Source organism: Gavia stellata, chromosome 7 (genome assembly GCF_030936135.1).
Source record: "Gavia stellata isolate bGavSte3 chromosome 7, bGavSte3.hap2, whole genome shotgun sequence".
NCBI classification, from domain to species: Eukaryota; Metazoa; Chordata; class Aves; order Gaviiformes; family Gaviidae; genus Gavia; species Gavia stellata.
Window position 1 is genome coordinate 45,002,113 of NC_082600.1, and position 12,529 is coordinate 45,014,641.

The 12,529-nt window shown below is 36.0% G+C and overlaps 1 protein-coding gene across 3 annotated transcripts in view; it reads right to left on the minus strand.

Annotated features, from left to right (window-relative positions):
- Positions 1–218: 218 nt before the first annotated feature.
- The window catches only part of MYBPC3 (myosin binding protein C3), a 62,708-nt gene continuing 50,397 nt past the window's right edge, over positions 219–12,529 (minus strand). For 2 of the 3 annotated variants that reach the window (XM_059819982.1, XM_059819980.1), the window contains 4 exons: positions 7,486–7,625; positions 6,562–6,721; positions 5,860–5,996; positions 2,059–3,286 (listed from right to left, as the gene is read on the minus strand). In XM_059819982.1, coding sequence (XP_059675965.1) covers positions 3,047–3,286; positions 5,860–5,996; positions 6,562–6,721; positions 7,486–7,625 — 677 coding nt within the window. In that variant the 3' untranslated portion in view covers positions 2,059–3,046. The other variant, XM_009807849.2, reaches the window with a different exon arrangement.

Genomic DNA, 12,529 nt, shown 5'->3' on the forward strand with positions numbered 1-12,529 from the left:
GTGTGGTATGTGCCTTATTTTTTAAGTAATAGTGTTGCTCAGAAAACAAAAGAACAAAACAATGTAAACTTGTTTGCATATTTTCCATAATTTTTTAGTTATTTTTTGAATAATAACAATGTATAGCAGATGAATGTTAGCCTTGGCTAAGATGACTTTGGTTTTAGAGGAGTACCCTTCACTGTTCCGATACTGTAATAGAATAATCAAAATACACATCTTGTTACATGAATGTTTTTATTATGAAGACATATTTGCTTGTTCAGTACAACTAACGTGCTGTGTGAGACACGCTTTCCCATCTCAACTGGCATGTTGGAAGCAGAGGAGTATATTACTTCAGTTCCTCTGTGTCGATTCTTCCAAAAGGCAATGCTTCCTGGATTAATTTCATCTTCCCACCTTCTCTTGTACTGTGATAATGAAAAAGTACTTTCCAGCCAGAAACGACTAACAACTACTGCAGGTCCAAAAAAAACAACCAACCCCAAATACTATTCAAACTAGTAGGTGAGAAGCCAGCAATGCTATTGTGTCATTTGATTAGACAAAATTATCTGCAAAAATATATACATACCATTCATAGACTTTCAAAAGCCTTCAGTAATATTTGATGACAGTTAATTCACTGCATTCGCCACAAGATTTTGTTTTGAAATTTTTTATTTACGTGCAAATAATCTACCTTGCTACATCTTTCACTGTTTCATCTGATGTACAAAATTATCTCTGTGGGTTAGTATGATGTCTATGATTGGTTGCAGAAACATCTAATAATTGGAAGTCTATGCTGGTGTCTCTTTAAAAGTTGGAAAACCAGTAGTGAGCGATTATCAAAGAAACTGTTTTCTATATAAAGCAGAACAGTAGCTTTAGCCAGAGATTCCAAAATGGTGTGTTTCGGACGTGGTTCTGCAAAGATCTGCTCAAGAGCACAGAAGTGAATGTTTCAAGCATTGACAGTAAAAGCAGCAGGTATGAAAGTTACTTTCTACTGTGCAGAGATCAGTGTAATGAAAGGTGATTGAATATTACAAATAATTTGTTAGTGTTCATTATTCTGAGCTACTTGTTTCTTATGAAGAACCTCAGAATGCTGAGAAGAGAAAATGGAGAGAACTGTAGAAGTGGAGAATTTATGTTCATTTTGGACATTAGGAATGAACTGAGTTTGCACATAATTGTAATATTTGTTTTTTTCAGACATATCTTGTGTATGTAAAGGGGGGGAAAGTTTTATCTTTATTTCCCTGAATTTCTTCACGTGGAGACGGGGGCAATGTAACCAAAACAGATGTATGAAAAGAGGAAATATTGTCTGAAAAATATGCTGAGTAAGCAGAACACTACAATACACTGCTGCCTCCTAGTACACATATATTAAATGACTTTTAAGATGAGCAGGACTCCTAAATGTAACTGAAATTATCCTTCATTAATTTCTTCAATTTTCTTCTTTTCAAGTTCCATTTCAATGCTGAGACAGAGAAGTGGGAGAAGGATTTATTGTCAGATACATTACCTGATTGTTTATTATAGCTATTTCATTTTTAAAAAGTCTTACAATGCATCTAGAAGGGTAATGTACATTTTAATTTTAACTCTGCTTGCTTGGTTAAAGTAACGCACACGGATTATTGACACCAGCTAACTCTATATTAATAAATACCAGTCTCCAGAGGGAGTGCTTGTAGTGAGTTAAGGAAAAAAAAAGTCAACAAACTATTCTGTTATTCTTACAGTTTTTTACACTGGCACAGCATGTTAAAGGTTGAGACCCATGAAATCCTGACGTTAAAATAAACCAAATAAATTGCCTTGCAGGAATGTGATCTTAGTATGATTATTGAAAAAACAAACAGAAATCAAAACAAGTACAGCCTGCCCCCGCCAAATTACAAAAATTCCATGAAGTTTCTAACAGGAATATCTAACGACTGTTTAATCTTGTTTCTAACCAAACAGCCATTGTTCCTTTATCCAGCTGAATTATTTTGATTCGTACCTTGACTTGCAGGTGAACTCAAATTCAGAGTTTTACTGAGGTGCTGGAGAATGAAAAGGAAAGGAAAAAAAAAAAATTAAGATATTATCAGACATTAAAGGATGCTAATTTTAAATTGAGACTTGGTGCTGAAGGTGAAATATGGAAGCTTTATAGCAGTTGCTTTTATCTGATGATTCCAAGGAGATTTAATGTTCCTAAAGCAAGCTTCAGAGGATTGTAATATTAAGCTTTGAGCCCTGTCTACACTGTACAGTATAGCACTGAACAGAAATACTTGAGCTAGCCATTGAACTGACTGTAGCGTGTCTTAATAAGCCGCTGCATAGATTAGCTAGACATTTCAAAGCTCTTAGTCCAAGTTCATCATCGTACTAATGCAGCTAAACTGCTTGCTGCCAAGACCCCAAGGAAGGTATCGGTGCCCAGCACTGCACATTGTGCTGTGTACACGTCCTTGACTTGGCACCGAGTAAAACGTCAAACTGTGCTGTGTAGAAATACCTTCAGGCTTGCTGTGCTGAAGACGGATGCTATATAGGTTCATATTCACAAATAGATACACTAGTAGTGTCTTTACCAAAAATATTTAGTTAATATTTCTTACTGTGTTGTAAACATGTGACTTTGTTTGTCAAAAGGGCCAGGCAAAAAAAATTATCAATGTTTGAAAAATGTTTGTGAGGTAGCATGTGCTACCTTTTACATATGTCTAATGGCTAATGACTTAATTTAAAACTTTCAGTTATGGAGTATGGCACAAAGGATAATAGAATTGTCCACACTGCAGTGTTTGTAGATAGACCTCCATTCCAGTGCTAAGTATCTTCTATAGAAATATTAAGTCAGAAGCGTAATACTTGTCCACCTTCAGACCTGTATTACCTAGAAAGTAACCTAATTCTATCATAACAGTTTAGAATGAAAAACACAATCTTGCTGGTGCGTGTAATAAACAAACTTTGTATATGCCACCAAAGAAGTCAGAGTTAGATAAAGGGGAACTATGATTTTTTTTTAATTTTTTTTTTTAGCTATCTGTTACTCTTTCTTCATTGCAGTATTAGTGTTATCCATAAGATTCATCTGATTACCTCTGACGTCCAGTCTGCACTCTATTTCAGCTTCACCACACTCATTAACAGCTTTACAGGTATAACAGCCACCGTCAAATGGAGTGGGTTTCCGGATCTCCAGGGTCAACACACCCTGTTTACTGAACATGCGATATTTGGCATCCCCAGAGAGATCCATTTTGTTTTTGTACCAGAATATCTTTGGCTGAAGAACACAAAAGAAGAATTTTAAAATAGGAGGTAGAAAATGGAAGGCTTAGGCTGATATTACAGCTTTAATTTAGCCATCAATGTTTTATGTGTTATGAGGGCTATATATCACACAGCAGTGTTGTTTATTTTTCAAGGAACCTCTCCTCGTTCAGTACAAACTCATGAAACTAATAATTCACATGTTCAGCATTTTCTTTAACTCTCAAATAGCATGTAGAGAATGTATGTAGGTCTGTACTCTATTTTATTGCAATCTTTAAAAAACCCTACAAACCGGCTACAAATTCATTCCTTCAGGAGTTATTTAATTGTGCTTATTAAAATATATTTGAATGCTTCAAGTATCTTACAGAAGGGGAATTAAACTGCACAGATTATCAGAGCAGAAGTATCATAAAGGTCCCTGGATGTTGAGTGGCCAACTTGGGATGCCAAGGTTTGGGCTGGAAAAGGATTTTCCAAAGCATTTAGCATATCTTTAGCAATTTCGAGAATTTCAAAATAAAGTTCCTCTTCGCTTCAGCTGAGCAATAAGTGATTGGCTCTGTACCAGTTCAAGCCATTGTGTTTTGTTTCTGGTACCTGAAAATGTGCCTTCAATTTTTATAAATTAAATTTTGAAAATTAAATATCTGATATAGAGCAAACTGCTGTTGTTTATTTCAAGCTCGTTAGTACATATAGTGAAGAAATAGGCTTTAAAGAGTAGAAGACCAAGCTCTGCATTCATCTTTTTGACTTTAAGAACTAACATCTTCTGTTTCTTCACCCATAAAAAAATAAAACTACTGTTCTACAGAGTGCATTCAAATCTACTGAATCACTTGTGTCTTTGACCTGTGATACACAGTTCAGTGCACCCCAGTTGCCGTGCTTAATTTTCTTTAATGATACCAGCTGTATTTTTTCCTGGCTCAAAATTTTTTGTTTCTTTTTCTATAGCTTCTTTATCTTTCTGGGTATATGTCTTTTATTTCAACACTGTTACCAGGGCATCAATATTGGCTCTGCTTGAAGTGGTAACTTTTTCTTGCCATACAGATCATATGTGAGGTATACTTGATATAGCTATTCAGAACTGGAAAGCTCTATCAACATAAGCTACTCTCTGTGAAAAAGACCTGTTAGAGTTCTGCAGTAGGTATAGAAACTTTTTGTTAGGGTTAATTTGGGCAATGCAAGTACAGACATGTCTCTGGAAAAGCTGCTTTAAGACTATTAGGTGTACTGAAGGATGAGGACTATTTGTACCCTTCAGGCTAATGTGGAAGGAAGAGCTAGCACGCTCACATTCAAAAGCCTGTGACTACTGTATTTAAGAGCTTAAAATATGAAGTTTTTCTTAGAATCTCCTTAAAACCATGCCAACTGAATGAAGTGGATACAGATGCACAAAAAGGTCAGTTAACCAAGAAGGAATATCATTACTAACACTGTCACTTCATGACGACTCTAAGCTGAGGCAGCTGCTGGTGGATGGATTTTGCCTACAGTTGCTGGTATTTCTTCTATAAAGTTCTTGTTCTTTTGCAGCTATTTGTGTGGGTATGCTTCCTTTTTATATTTGAGTTTTGTCTGGAGCTCCTTCTTCATCCAATGAACTGCAGCAAATGATTGCATTAAGACTATCTTTTTTCTTTTTTTTTTTTTTGAGTTAATTTGAACTTTGAGCAATTATCTTTCATGTTTTGCTGTGTAGCTATCGGATCCTTGTGCAGGCATGAGGAAGGGAGAGGCACTGGAAATAACAGCCAGAAGGGGAAGGGAAAAGGGTACTGCATTTTTTTGTGATTGTACTAATTTAAATTTATGACAAGATTATGTCATAATATGGTAAATTCCTTCACTGCAGACAAAAAGCCTATTTCCCTTTTTTGAGAAACCTAAATTTAGCTCCTAGCTGATACAGTTTTTACTGCTTGTTCCTAACTCTAACAAAAAATTATGTCTTTTTGTGCTCTTCAGAGAGATTTCAACAAATATATTTAGACTGAGAAAATATTCCCGTGAGATTAAAAAAAGAAAGAGCCCCAAAACTTCACACATGACAGCAGGTCTTATTCTAGTTAATTTTGCAAAATAACTCAGACTCTCAAGATGTTATGTGGATGTATTGACATAACAGCAAAACTGGTGTTCCTATGTATCATTTCAGTTAATGGAACAGTATATTACATTAGCGGCTGTCTTCCTGAAAGATTGAAGAGAAAAAAATATACATTGTGAGAAGATACTTCTTTTTTCCTTGTTTACCTTCTTCAGTGAGTAGATTTTATGTACACATGGTACATTTTCAATGGCATGGTGTTACTACAAGCAATGACTGTCCTTTCCTCTGTCTCCTTCACTGTATAGCCCCACTGGTTCTGTGCACAACTATGTAAGCGCTTGCGCCATGCGTTCTGGTTGAGCATCAATTATGAGTGAGGTGGGAGATAATTGGGTGACCTTTACTTTTTCTTAATATAGTCATGTTACATTCCAGTCACGCTGAACTGGCATGAATTCTACGGCAGCATCTTGGCTTGTTGCAACACTATCAGTGACAGTTGATGTAATCTGTACCTTGGGAATTCCTCTTACAGCACAGCTGAGTGTGGTGTTGTATCCTGCAATCACAGAACGGTTTACTAAAGGGTGAGTGAATTTAGGAGGTTCGGAGAAGTCATGTTCTTTGTAACTAGGTGGCTTATAAGCGGTGCCTGCAATTCAAAGGAACAAAATAGTAAGAACTGTGTTTTCAATTTTGTTGACCTGTATACAATCATTTAATTTGCCTGTATGATTTAGATAAGATTCAAAGCTATGGCATTTATGATATAACAAATCTTTAAATTCACTTCACTCTAAAACACATCTCATGTTTAATGGTTCAGTTAAAGTAAAAGGTCCTGGCATTCGTGGGTTTTCAGCTTCTGTTAAAAAAAAATATGAAAGCCATATGTCTGCAGGGGAAGTCTTCACCACAGACATCTTAAACTTTTAACCCCAGAATGTAAATAAAAGCCCCCAGTTGTATTATTTTCTTAAAATAATTGTAGTTTAGGAAGACTGTGTGATTAAATACTTTTGAACAGATGTTTGTGTTAGTACAGGAGATCTGCCTAGATAAGGGCTCTTGGTGCTAAAATACTTTATAAGTGCTAGTTACTAAGTAATGAAAATATCTCTAGTGGTGCATCTAGTAATACTGTATTTTCCATTTACCAATGTACTACTTCTGGTACTTAGAGGCTTTTGTGATCTTTATTTTGAAAAATATGTTACCTGATTTTTGGATATAGGCAGGATTTTTGGTGGTTGCAGCAGTTTCACTCAATCCACACAAATTTTCACTGAAGATTCGAAAAAAATACTCATTTCCCATAATCAGGTCTGACACTACACAGTTTGTGCGACGATAGTGATCAAAAACAGTATACCATTCCTGTAACAAGACTATACCGTTTAGAAAGATGCTATGAGAGGTCAGACATGGTGTTAGCTTTGGCATGGAGAGATCCTTCTTGCTACAAGGAAAAGACAGGTAGACAGGTATTTAACACTAGCCTGCAAAAAGAATATTACGTTGCTTCCTGTGAAGATCAGCTGATCTATTTTCTTGCTTTTATTTTCTGGCTGGTGTGATAGAAGTATGAATACTTGCATTTTGAGGGGGAAAAACCCCCCAGTCTCTTTACATTTTAGCCTTATTCATACCTGGGGAACCTGATACAGGATGTGTCCTCAGAACATGACTACTTGATGGGCACGTCCATGAGAAAGACGTTTTCTGGCATACATACCTCTCCCAGTATATATCCTAGTATCCCCAGCATCTGAGTTCAAGTCTAGCTCTTCCTCCCTCCCCTTCAGTTTTTCCCTGCATTTATGAAAAATATAATTCCAAATAAAAAAATATAATTCCACCTTCTGAGTAGATCTATCTGTCCAGTCATCACCAGAGACCGGACAGGCTAGGTCTCTCTTTTTACATTTTCTAGCAGGCATTTTATACAGTTCTATACTTAGCCTTTTGGTTCTTTTTAGATTCTGTTCTTCAGTGTTTAACTACCTGCGATATGCCATAGGATACCTTGGACACACAACCAAGAGTTATGAGTTCTGCTGTTTTCCTCAAGTCTGTGTGTTCCCAGAGCAGGTAGTAGTTTAAACTCCATACAAAGTCACTGACTCAGAGCAATTTCTTACCATTGTCTTTTTGTCAGCTTTCTGGACTGTGTAGCCCAAGATCTGTGCATTGCCATCATCTTGTGGAGGTGTCCACTCCAGGGCTGCATTAAATCCCCAAACATCTACAAGCTTTATATTCTGAGGAGGGCCAGGCTTGTCTGAGGAGGAGACATGGAACAAAATCCTTAGCTTTTGGCTCAAGATCCAAGAGCTTTGTAATTTCCTCCCATGCAGGGAAAAAATAGAACTCGATAGCAATTTATAATTGTTCCATAGCAATACACTTCATTTATGTGAAGTTGAAACTGTAAACAGGAAAGTTGGGAAATTTTCAAATACCCTCTTAATACCCTTCTGAGAGGCCTGAAACCTACTGGGAAACAGACAACACGTCAGAATTAGTAACATAGGAACCAGACAAAATCTTCCTTAAAATGGAATAAGAAGTTTGTGTTGTTTGGATGGGTGTGATTGACTCTTTCACTACAGTTTTATTACTTGCTTTTTTACCTCAGTGCAATTTCTCAGCCATTTAGGTACACTGAGAGTAATATAAACAACAAAGGCAACTGGGTATATGTTCCTCTCAGCTAAGGAAGGTGGGCCATTTGGGAATATACCTGACTCTTTTTCCTGTTGCCTCAGTGCTTGTTAGCTTGCCTACTAGTGACATTTCTCTGTAATAACTAGAAAAAGAACTAACTCTTAAAAGGTACAGAAGTCTATGTCCAGATAAGATACTCAGAAATATATAGAAGAAGATATATTATAAAATGATAATAATTTTCTTTTTTCCTTCTTTTAAGGTTCATTCATATTTATACTGATGTTGTTTAGTCAAATGCTGTAACATTTAAATTCAATTTATTAAGTAAATAAGAAGATGCTAGTTCCCCTTTTTGATACATTAGACTGTTGCTCACAGTTACAGGGCCTGTTGGGGAGATGATTTTTAGGCCTGGGTGATTAGGTCTTGCGATTAAGTGAAAGATAGTTCGGGATCATTCTAGACAGCTGAATGGAAACTGTCTCCCCTTTTTGTAGCTAAGCTGGAAAAATGAAGAAAATAGTAAGAATCTGACAGATGTAGGTTTGAGATGAGCAAAGCATAAAGGAATGTAATTATAGATTGCTTGTAATTTAAGTCCTTAAAGAAGGATATGCAAACCACTAATAAACCAGCCTTTGACTGTTATTAGGGGAACTGTGACTTTCTATGTCAAACCATAACGTGCTAATTCTCTTTTCACTGGCATACTTTGGAATCAGACTGCTTTATAATTGGCTTTAACCCTTTTTGTCTTCCTTCAAATTGCTAGACACTGGAGCCAACTAGAACACTGCATGAGGTTCAATAAGGAATATGGAATGCGTTGCTCTCATTCCATTTATCATCCTCTTCCTTCCTCTCTTACCCTACCATTTCAGAGAAAATGTTCTTCATCTTATGTGTTTCTCAATAGCTACCAACTTCAGGTAAAGCCTTCCTTCCTTTTCTTCTACCTTTCTGAAGTAGGGATTGGTAATGTGTTATCAAATGAACAACATTGCTTATAAGATATGGAAATGTATTTGTTGTTATCTTGAATCACAACAACTTAAAAGAAAAAACTCTAGATACGCATCTAGAAATGTATCTTCATTACACAGAAATCAGTTAATCTATTCTGACTTGAAGAGAAGAATTTTGAATACTACATATGAATACCTGTGCAGATATGAAAACTGCAACAGTCTCAGTGGGCAAAGCTCTACAAGCCCTGAATAAGTATATTATAATCTACTAGTAGACAGATGTTGTGATGTTTAGAAATTTGTTAATTATTTTCAAGTCTACCTACTGTTATAACCCTCCACAGAATCTGCCTAGTTTTTACAAGTATTTTTCCTGTGTGCTTACCTACAGATGTATCTACACAACAGTTGTTTTTTGTTTTAAAGGGATGCTTACACAATGCTTTGTGGAGATCTCGGTGATGGTAGTTGGTTTAAATACTATAGGAAGAGATTGATAAATGGAAGAAAAATGCAGTCTTAGGTGCAATGAAAGGAAAAAGAACACTTTTTGGGGGGGCCTCACTGGACAGGTAGATTTTGAAGCCTGTGCCTTAATGCTCCTAGTTACCTAAAACCAATTATCTGCGAACCTCCCTTCAAAATGAAAAACAACGGGATGGGAGTTCATTTGTTAATTCAGTAATCTATTGGAAGAGTTAGACTTCAGTTGTGTGTGTGTGTGTGTGTATATATATAAAAGTTCTTATGTATGTGTTTATGTACATAGATATAGATACGATTTTTTGGGGAACAATTTCAGAGTATGACTTTAAGAACAGAAAAACACCTTAAGCCTTAACCTTAACCTGCTATTAGAATAATATGATAACAACTCAATGATGTATTAAATAATCCCTTTTTATTTTTTAGTAAATTATTACATCTACCCATGGTGGTATAGATGGAATAAAGAAAGAGTGTACTAAAAACCTCAATACATGTGAAGCTTTGTAAAGAATAATCTTACAACAGGTAGAGATGGATAAATTTGCTAAATGGATTTTTATATTCTTGATCGTTGTGGTTTGATGGGATAATGCAATCTGCAAGAATAACTATTCAAAATGCCATTGTAGAATATCCCTTTCTCAGTGCTAAACAGTACATCTCTAGCTGGTAATTTGAACAGGGGATGGGAAAAGTTAATCCTAGTCATGCATCTGTAGCAAATTATTTTCATCTGTAGGCCACTGTGTTAGAGTGGGGATTTATATTCTGGGGAAATATTCTGCTACCCTCAGCAGAAGCTCATCTGACGATTTTTGCATATTACTGAATTTTATAGAACGGGAAGAAGAGATAAAGTGTGAATTATATTTCCGAAAGCAATTATGATTTACATTTTCAAATAATAAATGATGTAAACAATAAATAATTCCAGTTAAAAAAAAATTAAGAATATAGAACTGAAGTTTGCTTTGGTCAATAGAAGGCATAATGGAAGGCATCATCTATTGATTCATGTAGAGGGGGAAAAATGTTGAGGGAACCATATTTTTCAGAGACTGGAGATATTTTCATTATCTAAAACCTTTCTATAAGTATTTGAAATACACTGTATTCCCATAGTAAAACTCAATATTTTGTAGGTCTCTAGAATAAACCGCAGCAATTGTTTTGGCAATAAGGGCAGGTGATGGCAGTAATAGAAGTGTTTCCTCCTGTCTGGACCTGACAGGTGACTCATCATACCAGCAGAGCTTTTGGTTACCTGCATCCTTTCCTTACTCCAGAAAAGATAAGGGCTGAAGCTACAAGCATTACTCCTTCATCGAGTAGACATTTGCCAAGAGAAGTTAGCTGATGAGCAGACACCTCAAAAAATCACTGGCTGATTCATTATATCTCTAAAGCTGGGTTGGCTTTTCAGCATGCCATTCTACAGCACCTGAAGCATTACTAGTAGTATAGAAAGAGTGCCTGAATCACTCATATATCTCTCCTGTCAAAAGAATGTGAAACCTGGACAGCGAAAAGTGCTGTTGACAGAATTGAAAAGAGGTAGTTCTGATGAAAGAGTGACAGAATCAAGAATTGGAGTATATGCCTTGGTTACAGAAGTATCTGTGTATGTTACAAGCCCTTTCTCTTCTTGGCCAGGAATTAAATGAAATTTATTTATTCCCTTTCAGTTGAGCAAGGTGCCCAGGAAGGAAAAAGTTTAATACCTGTCCTCCAACTCTGACATGTATTAATCTGTGTGGTAAGATTAGTTGTGCTTTTTCAGCCATTCATTTTCTATATGAAATAACTCTTTGATAATGGTACATGTATGTGTTTTTTAATGCCTTTCTACAGTACCAAACAATGGGTGGGAGATACTTGGTACTATGCTGTAAGAGCAATGTGCTAGAATCTAGAGTCACAAACCAGTTATAGAAAGGTATTTTGGTGTGTAGGGTGCACTACTCCCCTTTATCAGAGTCCCTTGGGATTACTTTGTTTTAGCTACCATTCACGTATTTTGCTGTTGCAGAACTGCAGCCATCCTCTTGAGCAGAAGCAGCTGGTGGTATTAAGACATATTTGCTCCAATTTGTTATGCCTTTCTTGTTGGCTGTTGGCACCACTGCATACCCATTCTGCCAACATTATTTTATAAAGCTTTAAGCAGAATACAGTCAGCATTATCTCTTTAATTCTGAAGCATTAGGAGTTACGTTTAAATACTCTTTTTGTGCCAAAATACATATTCTAAAAATGTACTGATACATTGGAGGAAATTTGGGATGACAGTGTGAAAGTGTGGGGAAGAGAAATAAATACAATTACCAAGAATGTTACATAGAGCTGTAATGAGAAGAAATAGAAGAGCTCTGGCTGAATATTAATGAAATCTGAGTAGGCAAGATCTCAGAATATATCTCACAAAATCCCAAGGGAAGTTACCGGAACTTTGGCAGTGCATTCCTTTAAAATGACAGTAGAAAAGAGACTCAAATGTATAATAGAGAATAAGCCTCCACTAAGACTCAAGCTAACTAGACACTCTTTAACAGAGTAAGGCGTTAAACGTGAATTTTTCCAATTCACAGGACTGTGTCTTGTTGTCATTTCTAATTCTAGGAACAGTAGAGGTATATTAGTGCAATGATTTTTATCTTCACTGTGCTTGTCTGCTGAAGAAACCCAATAAAAGTATATCCATTTCAGGATTCTGTTTCCTTCCTGGAGGACAATATGGTTATTCCCAAGAACACCAGAAGTCTCAAATTCTTTCTGTCACCCTCAAAGTGGTAGAAAGAAGGGTGATAAAGATAATCAAAGATAGGGAATGGTGTCTTTTTGAAAATAAATAAACAAACAAAGAGTCTAAAACTTGAGAAAGTTAACTGAGGAGAATGTGACTGAAGGCTATAAAATCATGAGTAGCATGGAAAAGGTGAATAAATGATTACTCGTGGTTTTTCCAATACAAAACTGTATGGACTTCAAATGAGATTATCAGGGGAGACACTCAAAACAAACCAAATAGGTAGTTGTACATGCACTTAAACTGAAATTT